We start from the raw sequence: 16,723 nt of genomic DNA, 5'->3' as shown, positions 1-16,723 counted from the left end.
TATGTCTTGGTTGACAGGTTTACTTCTTCTTGGTGGCCAGAGAGAGATAAGGAGGAGAAAACTGCCTGGTTTAATTGAAGAGTAAAGAGTGTTAACCTTGGTCTCTCCAGCATGGGGAGATTGTGGCCAGGGTGGGGGGTGGGAGGGTGAGAATTGAGAGACAGACACACACAAAGGGGAAAAATATCAGTTTGAATAACAAGCAGATTAAACTGGCCAACATGCAAACTGGCTACACCGAAGATTTTTTTCCTTTTTTTTTTTTGGTGGGACTGGGGATTGAACTCAGGGCTTCACACTTGCAAAGCAGGCACTTTACCACTTGAGCCACTCCTCCAGTCCATTTTGTTCTGGTTATTTTGGAGATGGGGGTCTCTCAAACTATTTGCATGGGCTGACCTTAAACCATGATCCTCTGGATCTCAGCCTTCCAAATAGTTCGGATTACAAGTGTGAGTCACTGGTGCCTGGCAGTTTTTTCCCTTTTGTAGTCCCAGTTACAATCTGTTTCAGCTTCCTCAGGGGGAAAAAAAAAAAAAAAAGAGACTGTAACAAAAAACTAACATTCAGAAGGAGACCATGGAAAAGATTTGGGAAGGTAAACAGTATATTCTTGAGAGTATCTAGGAATTGCATTATAAGATTTGAACCAAAGTTGCCAAAAAATGCCTTGGACTAGTTCAGGCTCTCCAAGGATTCTTTTGAAGATTTCCTTATTAAAAAATTTGAAAACAAGGATCCATTTTTAGCTGTTTCCCTGGCTAGCTTTTCTGTGAATTCTTTTTCGTGTGAAAATGAATTTACATCCACTTATCTTTGAATTCGAATTTTATATTTCTTAAATATAAGCCAACTCAAATCTTTATTATGAGGAAACATTAAAAATAGACTGAATATGACATCATATCTAAGCATACAGCATGTAATGAAACATATTTGTATTTCAGAATATATTCAGCCCATCTATGTCTATCACTCTGGTGAGTATACTCTTATTTTTAAAAAAAATAATCCTTACAAGAATATTTAATATCTTTCCTATTTAGCAAATGCATTTATTAGCAGGTCTAAAGTAGTAATTTTGAAAATATGAAGGGGGAAAACAGAACCTTTGCTGGGCAAATTTACCTCCTTCCAGTGAGAGAATTGGGTTTGAGGAGATCTCAGCAATATGGAAACTTTCTGGGGAATGAGAGTGGTGGGACCTGAAGAGCTAGTCATACATGACCAGGTCTGTGAAGTACAGATCTACATTTAGTTAAGATTGTTTATGTGGCATCAACATTAAAATGTAAATGGAAAACTCAACATGTTGACAGCTCTCAAATACACTCATGTTTGATATGTCTGCTGAGCATAAAACACCAACCTAGTTGAGAACAAAGAAAATTGCATTTATTTGGAATTACTTAGGGTTGGTATTTGGGAAAACACAGATTTCAAGCAATCTTGAAAATGCTCCAAGGTTTTACAAAATGGCAGCTGCATTTTTAGCTTAAACTATAAAAAACTTGAAAATTAGATCACTTGTTAGTCAGAAATTATCAGTGTGGGTAAAAGTTAAGCCACTTTGTAAGAAAGGGAAAGAGTGCAGTTGTATTCTTCTGGGAAGTCTGGGAGAAGGAGGTCCATTGTACAGAAGGTCATCAGAGATTAACAGTGTTTCAAGGGTCAGCTCCAATCTAGGAGTACAGGTCTGCAGCCCATGTGGGACCTGATTAATAATGACTTTCTGGCTCTATTTCAAATGCCCCAAATCAAGGCTACTCCGTTTTCTTGAAAGGTACCATTTGACTAAAATATCTGGGTGACTACATTTTTTTTTTCTGTTTCCACTTATGGAGATATAACTAAATCAATTCTTTGCATTTAAGTTCCTTACTATGCATTAGGCCCATGTGGCCTTAAGTTTTTCTTTATTGAAGAGAGAAAAAAATTCACCATTTCCAAAACCACAGTTTACTTCACGTTCAGGAGGATGCTTTCTGTCCTGGTAGAAGCCTTTCATACACCCGAGGACATGCTTCGCAAACTACCTAATTCTTACTGGCCCATTGCAGTCACACATTCTAATCACTTCATAGGGACCTCAGCTAACAATTCAAAACAGACATTTTTTTTTCTGCCTCCTTGACACTCCTAGGACACTAGCTATATATAATGGTTTACCTTATTAGAAAGGGCCAAAAGAGAGTTCCAGCTCATTAGCCAAGGAACATTTAGACTCTAGTTGACAGTTAAATGCAACAGCAGCAGTTTCTGGGCACACTAAGTGGTACTTAATGGCTACATTACCCTGAAAATAGTTTTGCTTTAGCAATAGTTAAGTCTCAATTCTTTTGATCCATTGCTAAAACTAATGGGGTTTTGTTTGTTTGTAATACAGGTGAGGAAAACCAGAAGCTTGAAGATGCTGGTATGACATTATCAAAAACTCGGGGGGTTTACATTTTGCAACAGAGCTCCTTTTATAGGTAGGAGCAGGTAGACATGCCATGGTAAGAAAAAGTGGATAAAAGGCAAGCCCACCTTGCTTACTTACTTAGTGTATCAAGTAGATTCTTTACAAAAATGACACAGCAGCTCTGTGTCTCTTGTTTAGTAATCTTTATAGTCATCCAGAACATAGAGGACAGTGCAACAAATTATTCCACAAACTCTTGTGATCTATAGCATATAAATTTAATTTTCAAGGTGTTTGTTTGTTTTTTAACTAAACAGTTTTCCTTTTTTTGGTGGTACTAGGGTTTGAACTCAGGGTGTCACACTTGCTAGGCAGGCTACTTACCACTTGAGCCACTCTGCCAGCCCCGTTTTTGTGTGTGTGTTGAGCATTTTCGAGATAGGGTCTCTTGAACTATTTGCTCAGGCTAGCCTCAAACTGCAACCCTTCTGATCTCTGCCTCCCAAATAGCTAGGATTACAGGTGTGAGCCACCAGCACTCGGCTTACTAAATAGGTCTTATTTGTTTTCCTTAGGAATAAAAAGCCAGGGCCTTATTTTTCTTACTTTGAATTTGGCTACAAGATTATGAGGAGACATGAGGACTCCTAGGACTGAGCATGGATAGTTTGGGGAATTAATTAAGCTAGATTAGAGGGACTTCATTTATTGTTTTTAAGTTCCATGCATAGTACCAAGCACTATTATATAGTATTTCCTTTAATCCTCATTCATTATAAACCTCCAACAGCTTCTTTTGCATAAATTAAAGACTTCAAGCTCATAAGGATTAAGTAACCTGTCCAAAGCCTTATGAGCCAATAACCATAATGACAGGGGAGCTAAATCAAGCAGATACTTCAGCCCAGTACCTTCATTTAAAAATTAGATATCCTAGGACTGCCTTATGATGATAAGGTTGGAGAAAGTCTTAGAAAGCCTTTGAAAATTCTTAAAGTCAAGCTTAAAGGAGTTTGGACTTCATCTGATTGGAGAATGACAATACTTTGAATGGTGTTTGTTTTTTGTGCTGCCTTTATTTTTTGGAGGGTTGGAGGTGCAGGAAGTATAGACAAAGGAGTACTAGTAGCGCAAGATAATACATCAATACTAACCAATGTATTTTTTTCTGCCTTTAGGTATGAAAAGCCTTGAACCTACTCCTGAACCTGGTAAGATAGCTTTCTATTTACTCTCTTAAGCATAAGGTGACAATGATTCCTTGGGCATTAAAGAGAATATTGTCATGAGAAAATTTTCATGAGTATTTCCCTTATAACTGTGTGATTTAGTTGTGAAAGTGTAGAGAAAGGGCCTTTGCTCCCTAGCATTCGTATGCTGCTGTAGTAGGAACATTTGCTCTGCTGGGGGCATGGGTAAGGGCCGGGATGCTGGAACCTGAATGCAGTAGTCAGCACCTTCCAGGTTCTACAGCTGAAGCTGCTCAATAGAAACTTTGGCTTCTTGCACAATTGACTGTTAGCTTTGGTTAACAGCTCATTATCTGAGACCTCCGGGTAACAAAACACAGTATTCTTCTGGCACAGACACACACAGTGCAGTGCTATGGTAGAAGAGTTCTCTAAGCTTGGTATATACTATACAATGAGGGTTTATGGAGTCAGAACTTTTCAATCAATAGCCAGAAGCTAGTTTCTGGGACCTGTGGGACTTGTATTTCCAGAGCTCATCACACGAGAGTTTGAAAATTATACTTACTGAAGCATCTTCAAGTCACTGAAAATTTCTTTTTAGGAATGAAAACTCCAGAACATCTTCCACTTCCTGGTGAGTAATGGCACACAGGCATGCCAGAGGGGAAGATGCCAATCTGAAGTGTATAGACATAACTGTCACCATTAGACATGCAGGGAAGCCTAAGTACTCTGTAAATGAAAGACCCATGGCTTTTAACTGACCAAGTATTTGTTCCTTAAGACTTGTAGTTCAAGTGTTCTTCCACTGTATTTGCCATGACAGATTTAACCTACCTTTTGTATATACAAATAAAAATGCTTTATTTTTTAAAGAGAGAGTTGTAGCTGAGAGCAAGGCCATTGAGGGACCTTGAGCTTTTGTGGCCAGAGAAAAGGAGCAGTGATTCCGGTCAGGTTCCTCAGAACTTTATGCTTACAATGGGTGGGGGAAAGTTCCCAAAATTAATTTTTTTCCTGAGACAAGAGAGTATTAAGAAAAGGGGTTGGGGCACAGATGATGTATTTTACCAGAGAACTCTAGACAACGATGACACTTCTGTGCCTCAGAGTTGTCATCTTTTAAATGTGGTAACACTTGTCACACTGTGGTTGCCGTAAAGGCAGGATTTGGGTTAAACAGCTGGGTAGACAGGCAGACCTGGCTTCAAATTTCTCCTCTGCCACTTTCCTCTGGGTAGCTTTGTATAAGTCACTTAACTTTAGTGTGCCCCTGCATCTACACCTGTTAAAATGAGGATGCTTTTGTCTTTGAGGACTAATGGGGGATCTACTGAAATAAAGTATCTGACAAAATGAATAGTAGTAAAAAGTAGCTGCCATTATTATTGACTGAAAATCTTTTTCTTATTTAGGAATAAAAGTGGTACAACCGGATAAAATGCTTGGTAACAAATCTTTTATTGGGGGTGGAGGCACCAAGGGGTTCTAAGTCCTTTAACATAATCATTTAGTTAGCGCAGGCTTAAGGGGTTTGGGGAAGACTGGACACCCAGTTTGCATGTTAGAAGTGGGGAAAAGTTGAGAACTCCTTTCAGCACGAACAACAAGCTGCTATTAAGGTTCTCTTGGGCCAAGCAGAGAACAAAGTGCTTGACCTTAAATTGGAACAGTTGCTGTCCAGCTGTGCTTGTCTATTCCAGAACGAGGCAGAGGTTTCCCAGGGTGAACTGGATCTGTGAGGGAATCTGGAGACACAGGAATATCATCATTAAAAATGATGAATGAAAAACTGCACAACATGCTAATATTGGGACCAGCTATTCTGTGCTCACAACACTTTCCCTTCCTCTAACAGACAGACCAGTTAGTTTTGCTAAGAATATGTTGTATTGTGCCCTTTCCTGGAAAGCTGTGTGTAGTGCAGGCTTTTTAAAGGCCATGTCAAAACAGTACACAGGATCTAATTTAATCAAGTAAGATTGTTCTTGCCATTTCAGAAATGAGGACCTGAAACATAGGAAGATTAATGAACCTTGAAAAGGGTTAGAAAGAGACCACCAAGACTCATATGTTTCAAGTTTTGTTCCCCTTCTGCCAAGATGACCCTTGTCTTTTAGCCAGATTTAGTTATACAGCTCTATTCTAGGCTACTAGAATTGGCATTTGGGTTTAAAGCTATGAAAATATGGTAAAATTAAGAGCAAAGGCTTTGAAGTCAGACATTGGTACCCATTCATTACCTGTGTGATAGGATGTTTTGAGGATCATCTGTAAAATACGGATTACTATACTTACCTAATAGGATTGTAAGATAAGAGTGTACATAAAGCATTTCCATAATGTATGACAGATAATAAATATTTAGTAAGTGGAAGGTGTATTGATGTTGTACTTGGGAATCTGAGTTCAGTATGTAGAAAAATGACTTTTTTTAAAACAAAATACTAACCTCTGTTTAATAAAAGCACATATTCATGGGGAAAAAATTCAGAGTGCAAATAAGCAAAAAAACCAAACCTTTCTTGAACCCCACATAACCTGTAAATCTTTTACCCTGCCCCTCAAGCCCATTCTCAAAGAAAACCAAGTTCGCTTAATCTTTAATCAGATCTTTCTCTTCTGGATAAATAGATATATAACGCAATTAACTCAAAATCTCTTTACATTTTAGAAGACAGAAGTCAAGGAAATATCAACAATCCTAGTAAGAAATATCTCATTTCTTTATCAGTTGATAAATATGTTTCTGCAATGTAGAAAAAGTGAACAATTTATTTTTCCTTCATAAAAAGAACAAAGTTAAAATATGAGTTTAGAATCATAAGAATATACATATTCAAATGCTTATATGTATGTTTGTGGTGGAGGCAACTTGAATGTTTCTTAAATTTTCAACTGTGCTTAGAGTGTGCTATTTAGAACAGTTCTCATTCCTTTCAATTCTTTTTTAAATAGCAAATATTTTTATAAAGCCTTTATAGTATTCTGAAATAAAATCCAGAGTAAGATCTTACTCATAAAAGTCAGTCTAATGTCCTGGCTATAATTTATGACATATATTTTGATACATAAATGCTTATATTACACTGACTCATAGAAGTAGATAGAGGCTTATTTATGCAAATATATTTGGATTTGAGAAGACTGGAGGCTGTTCTATTTAAGTATAAGGAAATCAAAGTGAAAAACCACAACAGACACTAGATAAAAATTTGTTTAATGTTTTTTGAAAGTATCAGAAAATATTTTATGTGAAAAAGTGCCTTAGGTTCTGAGTTTGATCACCATAAATAGGTTTTTAACTTTTTGTCTAGCAGTACATTTGAAAGTTGCACAGGAAGTAGGTTCATTTTTCATTATGCAAGAACATCCTGAGTATTTCAAGATACCTAGCCCTCTATCTCCACCCCATTGTTGCAACAATTAAAAAAAAATTTGCTAGGCAGGCATGGTGGCGGCACATACCTGTTATTTAAGCTGCTTGGGAGGCTGAGGCAGGAGGGCAAGTTTGAGGCACAGCAAGATGCTGACTCAAAAATTAGAAAAAAGGTGCTGAGCACTGGTGATTTACGACTGTAATCCTAGCTACTCAGGAGACCGGAGCGCAGCTTGAAGCCAGCCCTGGGCAAATAGTTCTGCGAGACCTTATCTCAAAAAAAACCCATCACATAAAAGCGCTGATGGAGTGGCTCAAGGTGTAGGCCCTGAATTCAAACCCCAGTACCACACACACACACACACATCCCATCCCCCCCCCCAAAAAAGTCGGGTATGTTGGCTTAGTGCCAGAGTGCTTGCCCAGCATGTGTAAGACCATGGATTCAATCTCCACTATCTCCGCCCCTCCCAAAAAATTCCCTTGACAGCTGTCCAAATTTGCCTGTGAAGAGGCTTTACTACCAACTTGAAAACCACTGGTCTATAGTAACTAATGCATGAGTGCATCTGCTCATCCATTTCCCTCTTTATATCTACAACTGCATGTATTAACTATAGCAAGTAAACTGACAAAGGTTTTTTTAAAGCCTTACCAGCTATTTTTCTTGGAAAAATATTTCAGGAAGTATGAATGGTTATCCTATTTGAATAAACATCCAGTCAGCCCTTCCCGTATAAATCAAGTATCTGAGTTTAGAGCAGTGTGAAACAGCTTATCCTATAAGATGGGTTCCGCTGCTCTTCTCTAGTTCAGACAAAAGAAAGAGAAGCACTTTTTCCCCCAGAGCCATGTTATGTGTGTAAGAAAAAACATTTGTCAGCTTGCAGAGCTTAGTGTTTAAAATGCAGATATACATCCAGTTGTATTACTGGTAGCTGTTTGAGTATGTACGTGAAGTATATTGTCTTTGTTTGAAATAGAAGAGATACAGTTAACATTGCATGTATAAATACAGAAAATGGAAATTCTAGAGAACTAGAACAAAAAGCAATTGTCTTGGCTATATATAGAGTTAAAAGCCTGTGAAATCCTAGATAAAACCTAGAGCAGCATGTCCTGATGATATATGTGGAAATTTAGCCCATCTGTAATTGACTATACTTATTTGAAACATTCCCAGTTGAAAGTATTTCAAGTAAGTTTCTAACTCAATTTCAGTGTTGTTTGTATGTTCAGAATGTATGGTAGGAGTGGATGATACTTGACACCAAAAATGATGTGTTAGTGACTGTGTGTTCTCATTAATAGCTGCAGGTCCAGTTCCTGTTCCAGGTCCCAAGACCCATCCTTCTGCATCCTCTGGCAAAATGCTCCTTCCACCATTTGATATATTCATCATTTTAATCAGTGCTTCTGCTGTAAATCTTTTTGTTGCTCCATAGTTTGATACACTCATTGTCTTATTCTTTACTTGGAATATACTACAGGGATCCCACCCACAGGAGGTCAAAAGGAATGATGTATTTTTCCCTTGTTGGCCAGTCACTTTATAAAATGAGAACTGTGTATTTATTTATTTATTTTGCAATTCAGAAAGTTGGTCCAGATATAATGTCACAAAATTAACTTTCATTTATTTCTGTATTAATCTTACAAATGAAAAAAAAAAAAACCCAAACTGTATATTTTGCTCAGATTCAATAAAAGACTTGGATTACTAAATTATTTCTATAGAATTGTCAGATAGTAAAATGTTCATTACTAACATCTAATATGTCAACGTAAACTTAATACCAGAATCGTAATTTTAGATTAAGAAACAAACTTTGCTTTCAAATAATAGCATCACTTTTCCTTCAGTCTCTTCATTATGCCTCAGTATATGAACAATTACATTTTTATAAACCCAACAGTTTACAAAATGTTTCATATAATCTCATGTTAACTCAGGAAGGTAGACAGGGAACTAGATAAGGAAAAATGAAGTTCTACAACCTAGTACCCTTTTCCCCTAGGTACTGTGGTAATTGAGTAGTGACTGTTTTAGGCATAGGCTTTGGGAACAGACTTATTTATACTTTGCCAGTATCTCAAAATGGAATTAAGGCCTCTTGCTACAGAAAATCTAAACTGCATGTTAAGGATTCAGCGTGAGGGCTAGCGGAATGACTTAAGTAATGAAGTGCAGGCCTAGCAAGTGTGAGGCCCTGAGTTCAAACCCTAGTACCACAAATTAAAAAAAAAAAAAAAATTCAGTGTGCTTTCATTCTACCAGTTACCTCTCTTACTCAAAAATTTGAGGGAAATCTGTCTTCAAGAGCTACTAGCCAGTTGAGTACTATACACAGTATTTCAGGTAAATTGACAACGGAACACAAATTAGTTACTTACTAAGCAAAAGTGGGTCTTTCTTCCACCTACCCAAATCTAGAAATTGATATAAAGTTTTAGACTGCTGTAATAACAGAATAGCACAGAGTAGGTGGCTTATAAACAGCAATCGTGTCACAGTTCTGGAGACTGAAAAGTTCAAAATCAAAATGCTGGCAGATTCAATTTCTGATGAAGGAAGGCCCTCTTCTTGGCTTGCAAAGGAAGCTGTCTTTTCACTGTGTCTTCAGTGAAAAGGGGTGATTGATAGAAGTAGGATACTAATCCCACTCACCAAAGGCTCCACGCTCATAACCTGATCACCTTCCCAAAGCACCACAGCCTCTAAGTAGTATCACATTGGGTGTTAGGGTTTCTTCAGTTTGAACCACCCCAGTTCATCAGTTGCTCAGAAGACACCTATAATTCTGTAAAAGTCCAGCTGTCCAACCAGCTATATAAACAAGGAACACAGGTTTTGCCTTACTCGTTCATGTATGTCATCACCAGTGAGATAAGATACCAACAACGACTGACCCTGTCTTTTAAAGGCAGATCTCAAGTCCTGTCTAGTATTTACCTTGTCGAACTAAGAACCTTAGCAATATCAGAATATGAAAAATGAAAGGTTAATCGTGCATACCATGCTTACTAGTGATCCACCCACTAGATTATGTGGCTGAGTACCAATTCTCATCACTTAGGTCAACAGTTCTTCCTACTGAAAAGGGGCATGCAGGAAAGAAACTTTCCTTCCATACCTGGCCATGTAGATGAGAACAACAATGTGCCTATCTTCTGAGGAGAAAATGAGCACAAAAAAAAGAAATTCCTCTCCAACACTGCTGGAATTGCAACAATGGGTAGGAAAGTATGATAAAAGAAGGGTGGTGTATAGAGTAGTATGACAACTCACATGGCAAAAACTTGGCAAAGTGGCTGTAAAATTCTAGCAGCTAACCTGGAAAGAATGATTGATTTTAAAATTCTTAGTCTTCTACACAATTGCAGCCTAGTCTGCAACAACTGAGGAGACATTCCTTCAGTGAGCCCTCAAAGGATGACTGAATACAAGGGCATCACATCCTGCACCATCCCCATAGTAAACACAACAGCAAGAATCATGGGGCTATTTCTTGTAACACCTCTCAGTATCAGCCAGAGCACCACACAGAAGTGCAGTTACAGCATTTCAAGAAGTGCCTACAAATTGCAGCTCAGGTATACAGTCTGTTTACATAAGGCCATAAATGGCCTTTCCCACAAAACCAAATAAAGCACCAGACAGAGTTATATAAAAGTAATTGCAAATTAAGAATTTATTTTAAAGTCTTCATCTTTTCTAGAAACAAGGTTTAAAAAACAAAAAAAATTGCAAAAATGGTAATTTTGTTATATCCTAATTATGTGTTCTGTAAATTCCAAATTAGTAAAATAATATAAAAATATATTTTCAAATCTTTATAGAACAAAAAGAAAACCTCATTAATCATTAAATACTTTTGGATTTTTTTGCTCCTACAGATGAATTCACAAATATAAAAACTGATGTACATATACACTTTGAACTACAAATCTCCAACAGCCAAGTAATTACACAGTTTTGTTACATATAAAGTTAATATACTTCATATTTACTTGCTATGGAAAGCAGAATGAAAAATAATCATTGAACACTGTGATTATGTTTAATGCTGTTACAAAAATGTACAATAGTACATATACTTTTGCTAATTACGTATTTCTCTTTTAAAAGTTAATACAACTTTTACATGTAACTCTTTGAAGAACTGTGAGGTGACCAATTCAGATTTGGTGAACAGCAATTTGTCAGTAACCTCAAAAATCCCAGCCAGGAGAAGAGCCTTTCTTTTTTCTCCATGTGGTCATCTTAAGAAAGGCCTGATACAGTAGGAGAAGACATTTTACAAACCTCTAATACAAGTTTATGAACTGTCAACTAAAGACACCGCCTCTGATGTGGATGGTTTCATTCAATCCGTGTTCTACCAACTTTATATCTTCTAGATCATCTTTTATGATACTTATCAAGTGGCTAAGGCCTTCCTGTTGTTGTTTCAAATGCTGGAATGAATTATAGAAAATAAAACATATTAATGCACTACTCTCAAACTGTAGGCTACTCAGATTTTTTTTACCAGCAGTACAGACGTAGTAACTAAATGTAACAAGCAACACATGTAAACATCCATAGTACATCTTTTGTCAGTAACTTTAGCTGTGTAAGCCATATTCTAAGGAACAATAAAATCAAACAATTATATATAAACAATATCTTAAAAATGTTTTTTAGATTAACTATCCCTTTTACCTATGACCAAAAACAGTATGATATTAAAACAGAATTCAAAGAAGGTACTCAAATACAGATCACTAGCAAACTAAACATTTTGAAACCAGAATTTTCATGTTTTGAAATATAGTGATGATAATGAGGACTACAGATGCTAACATTTTTGGCATTCTTCACATGTGCTCTAAGGTACTGTTCTTAATAGCTTTAATGGTAATTAGGTGAAGCTTGGGTGGTTGGAAGTTCTGGTCTATCTTGAACCAGGGCTGAAGGGATCAATAACTCAACCTATTTATAACTTATATGCAGCATACAAAGTGGGAAGGTATGAACCTAGAGCAGCTGCTTTCCAATTTAACATTCATACAGATCACTCTTATCTTGGTAAACTTTGGAGTAAGGTCTGAGATTTTGTACTTCTAATGACCTGCAGTGCTACTGCCCCCTACACTTTATGAGCAGCAAGGTCTAGGTAACTTTGGTGTCTCTACTGCTTCTAAATTCATCCTTGGAGTATGAGGAGAGGTGGGGGGGGATGATTCACTTTTTAAAAATTGTGGCAAAGTAGGCATAATACAAAATTTACCACTTGGACCATTTTTAAGTGTACAGTTCAGGGGTATTAAGTACATTCACACTGTTGGGCAGCAATCATAAGTGACAGAGTTTCCTTTTATGACTATCTTACTTCACTTGGCATAACATCTTTCAGATTTGTTCATGTTGTAGTGTATGTTAGACTTTCCTCCTTTTAAGGAGGGAATAATGTTCTATTGTGTGTGCATTTACACAGGTGTACAAATACCTAATTCAAATCCTTGTTTTCAAATTCCATGGGTATACATCTAGAGTTGGCACTGTCAGATCATACGGTAATTCTGTTTTTAGTATTTTGAGGAACCACCACACGGTTTCCCATGGAGACTGTACCATTTTACATTCTTAAACAATGTATGACAATTGTGTTTTTGCCACATTTTCACAAACACTTGTTTTCTGTTTTTTAGATAACAGCTATGCTAACAGACTTGAAGGGGTAGGCCGACACTTGTAAAAAGTACCTCTCCTATGACATTTACCTGCTTGATTTCTCGTAACAGATCCGCATCTACATAATATCTTTCTTCAGATTTAACTGCTCCAAAATGATTCTGCATCCTGATCTGGGACATCAGTTCATTTAATCGGCCCTAAAAATGAGTCAGAAATCAACTACTAATAACAGCAACCACTTTTAAAAGAGAATGGTTTCTTTTGAAAGCATGGTTTCAAAACCAATTAAACATTTCCAACTTCTCCTCTGTACATTATTTGAAACATCAGTGCAAGCCAAAGAATCATGACAGTTTACTTTCAAAAGGAAGTCTTAATTAAAGAGAACAAATGCTTAATAAACACAGCTATAGAAAAATTATATTTTAAGACTACTTGACACTTTCCTGAAAATCCACCTGTAATAAACTTTAGTTTTATGGTCTTAGAAGTGCTTGCCTTGAACTGAGTGGGTGCATTGAGTTCACACTGAATTGTATCTAGCTGAACCCGCAGCTGCTCTTCATCAGCCTGGATGGCATAACCACTCTTCCTTTGAATTTCCTGTTTGATCAGGACCTATACAAAGAAAAGCCACCAGTACTTCTCAGTTATGCAAGTAATTTTATTACAATTAATTCTTGACAAAAATTAGCTGAAAACTACACTAGCAATAGAGTGGAGTGCAACAGTTTAAGCAAGACCTGAATTATGTTTCTGTCCCTATCAATTAGGCACAAATACCACACATTGGTTTACGCTTAGCAATTGGAGTGGCAGTGTTAGGGATAATTATTTTAAAACAATGTTTTTTATGGCTTTAAAAAAAGCAACATGAACAATAAGTAATTTAAAACCAGTTTTAGACATTTACAGTCTTTCAGAATCAAGTGCATTTATGTAAAAACATAAGCCTATAATATTTAAGGTTTTTTTGTGTGGTTTAATTTGGCAGTGGGGTTGATTAGTATGGAAAGGATATAAACCAACATTTTCGGGGTATGGGCCCGATAGCTTAATTTAGCTGACCTTACTTTATTTATTTATTTATTTTTCCTTTTATTATTCATATGCGCACACAAGGCTTGGGTCATTTCTCCCCCCTGCCCCCACCCCCTCCCTTACCACCCACTCCGCCCCCTCCTTCTCCCCCCACCCCAATACCCAGCAGAAACTATTTTGCCCTTATTTCTAATTTTGTTGTAGAGAGAGTATAAGCAATAATAAGAAGGAACAAGGGTTTTTGCTGGTTGAGATAAGGATAGCTATACAGGGCATTGACTCACATTGATTTCCTGTGCGTGTGTGTTACTTTCTAGGTTAATTCTTTTTGATCTAACCTTTTCTCTAGTACCTGGTCCCCTTTTCCTATTGGCCTCAGTTGCTTTTAAGGTATCTGCTTTAGTTTCTCTGCGTTACGGGCAACAAAGGCTAGCTAATTTTTTAGGTGTCTTACCTATCCTCACCCCTTCCTTGTGTGCTCTCGCTTTTATCATGTGCTCATAGTCCAATCCCCTTGTTGTGATTGCCCCTGATCTAATGTCCACCTATGAGGGAGAACATACGATTTTTGGTCTTTTGGGCCAGGCTAACCTCACTCAGAATGATGTTCTCCAATTCCATCCATTTACCAGCGAATGGTAACATTTCGTTCTTCTTCATGGCTGCATAAAATTCCATTGTGTATAGATACCACATTTTCTTAATCCATTCGTCAGTGGTGGGGCATCTTAGCTGTTTCCATAACTTGGCTATTGTGAATAGTGCCGCAATAAACATGGGTGTGCAGGTGCCTCTGGAGTAACCTGTCTGACCTTACTTTAGAGTTGAGTGTGATATGGTAGTGTGTGTGGTGCTGAGGAGGGTCAAACCCAGTGCCTGGTATATGCTACATAAGCACACTATCGCTAAGCTACACCTCCAGCTCAATTTAAGTTTTTAATATAAATTTTTATTGGACTTTTTATTCAGATTATAAAAGTAGTATAAGTGTGTCAAGAAATACTACTGAGGGCTGGGATGTAGCTCAGTCATGGAATTGTAGAGTGCTTACCTAGCATATGCAAAGTCTGGGTTCAATCCCCAGGATCACCAAAAAAAAAAAAAAAAAAAAAGTTCCCATGAGAATTCTGTTCAAGTTCCCCCAGACTATGCTCCTCTATCTTTTTCATAAATATATATACAGTGGTTTCTAGTCATTAGGTGGTGTTTTTAAAAATGGGAATTTATACACATAATTAACAAAGTAATTAAAAAATTTCATGAAAATCCTTAGTATATTCCGATTTGTTATTTTTAATAACTGCATGCTTTTTCATCTATTATTAACCAAAAACTTAATCATTACTGTCTTGATGGAGTTTTTGTTTTTTGGGACAGATCTCATTCTGTAGTCTAGGCTGGCATCAAACTTTAGATTCTCTCGAGTTTGCCTCCTCAGTGCTGGGACTGCAGATGTGTGCCACCATGCCCAGTTCTACTTTTATATGAACAATGCTGTAATAAACAATTTTTGTATATGCATCTTTGTTTACTGGTGTAGACACCTGAGAATGAAACGGCGGGGGGTCATAAGTATGTATGATTGCAGTTCTAATACAAGTTGCTACATTGCTTTCCTAAAAGATTCCAACAATTTAGATTCACAAACTACATATGAAGAGTAACTTTATACCATATTGCTGTCAACAATAAGTGGTGGCGTTTAAAATTTTTCTAATTAAAAAACTGTAAGTGGAAGGGAATCACGTCTTTTTTCCCTTTAATTTGCAATTCCCTGATGCTAATAAGTTAAGTACTTTGTAAAGCCAAGCCTAGTGGCACAGGCCTATAATCCAAGCACTTGGGAAGCTGAACTAGGAGGATCCCAAGTTTGAAGACTGTCTGGGTTGCATAGGGAGCTCCAGGTCAGCCTGGTTAAACACAGTCTCTAAATAAATAAAGAACGAACGAACTTTCTATTGTATTTGTTCTTCTGTGAACTGCCTTTACACATCTTTTGCTTACATTCCAATTAGGTTTTCTCGTCAAATTATGGAATTTCTTTGTATAATATATATATTAACACTATAGCTTAAAATCAATGCTGTTTGCAAAATTTCCTTTTTCTGTACCCCTGACTGTTGACACATGGCTGCTAGTATCTTCTGCTATACAAAATCTTCTAATTCTTATGTAGTCAATTTTGTTTTATGATTTCTAGCTTTCTGGTCAAGTAAGTCTCTCTCCAATCCCTAAGTTGTACATGTAGCCCCACAGGATTCTTAAAAGTCAAGTCTTTAATCTATTTTCATACATAGTGTGATACAATGGTCTAATTTTATTTCATTCTAGACTGAGAGCCAGTTAACTCCACATTATTTGTTAAGTAATCCTACTGAATTGAAATACCACCTTTGTCAAATGTTAATGTCCAGACAGACTTGCATCTACTTAACAGATCTTTCTTCCATTCCATGGATCTGTCTATCCTATGCCAATACATTGATTTGATCATAACAATGTTTAAAATAGGTTCCCTTGAAAACTAGTCACCTTCATAAACATTTTAATCAATTTTTTGAAACCTGTAATTCCTTTTTTTTATTTTTTTGGTGGCACTGGGGTTTGAACTTTGGTCCTCTTGCTGCATAAGCCACTCCACCAGCCTGTAATTCCTTTTTAAGCCTTATAAAGTAGATTTAAATCTTCTCATGTAAGAATATGGTTTGTCTGTTTATAAAGACCTTTATCCAGACATTGTATTTTCTTCATAAATTTATTTCTAAGTATTTTACAGTTTTGTCATACTTAGTGAATGGTACATTTTGTATTGCCATGTGTAAAGAAAAGCTGATTTTTATAGTTTTGTATCTAGCCAGCTTACATTAATTCTATGGTTTGTTCCCTTAAACCAGCAACAACAGATCAGTCTCTTTGAATGTTCAGTTCTTTTCCAGTGTTTAGTTCTTTTCCTTGCTCATTACACTTATGATCCATGACTGTCATGTTTTGCCATTTGGAAAATCTGATATTTTTGGTTATAGTCT

The 16,723-nt window shown here is 36.8% G+C and overlaps 2 protein-coding genes across 9 annotated transcripts in view; one reads left to right on the top strand and one right to left on the bottom strand.

Annotated features, from left to right (window-relative positions):
• The window catches only part of Art3 (ADP-ribosyltransferase 3 (inactive)), a 119,892-nt gene extending 111,188 nt beyond the window's left edge, over positions 1–8,704 (top strand). For 5 of the 6 annotated variants that reach the window (XM_074041983.1, XM_074041982.1, XM_020184054.2 and 2 more), the window contains exons 5-11: positions 948–980; positions 2,387–2,416; positions 3,583–3,615; positions 4,199–4,231; positions 5,013–5,045; positions 6,272–6,304; positions 8,288–8,704. In XM_074041983.1, coding sequence (XP_073898084.1) covers positions 948–980; positions 2,387–2,416; positions 3,583–3,615; positions 4,199–4,231; positions 5,013–5,045; positions 6,272–6,304; positions 8,288–8,421 — 329 coding nt within the window. In that variant the 3' untranslated portion in view covers positions 8,422–8,704. The remainder of the gene's footprint in view (positions 1–947; positions 981–2,386; positions 2,417–3,582; positions 3,616–4,198; positions 4,232–5,012; positions 5,046–6,271; positions 6,305–8,287) is intronic. The other variant, XM_074041981.1, reaches the window with a different exon arrangement.
• Positions 8,705–10,650: 1,946 nt separating this feature from the next.
• Positions 10,651–16,723, bottom strand: part of Nup54 (nucleoporin 54) — a 38,386-nt gene continuing 32,313 nt past the window's right edge. For all 3 annotated transcript variants that reach the window (XM_020184052.2, XM_074041977.1, XM_074041976.1), the window contains 3 exons: positions 13,155–13,274; positions 12,743–12,853; positions 10,651–11,434 (listed from right to left, as the gene is read on the bottom strand). In XM_020184052.2, the coding sequence (XP_020039641.1) occupies positions 11,306–11,434; positions 12,743–12,853; positions 13,155–13,274 (360 nt within the window). In that variant the 3' untranslated portion in view covers positions 10,651–11,305. The remainder of the gene's footprint in view (positions 11,435–12,742; positions 12,854–13,154; positions 13,275–16,723) is intronic.

Source organism: Castor canadensis, chromosome 9 (genome assembly GCF_047511655.1).
Source record: "Castor canadensis chromosome 9, mCasCan1.hap1v2, whole genome shotgun sequence".
Classification (NCBI taxonomy): Eukaryota; Metazoa; Chordata; class Mammalia; order Rodentia; family Castoridae; genus Castor; species Castor canadensis.
Note: the sequence above shows the minus strand (reverse complement) of the source record. Positions and strands in the feature narration are given on the sequence as shown.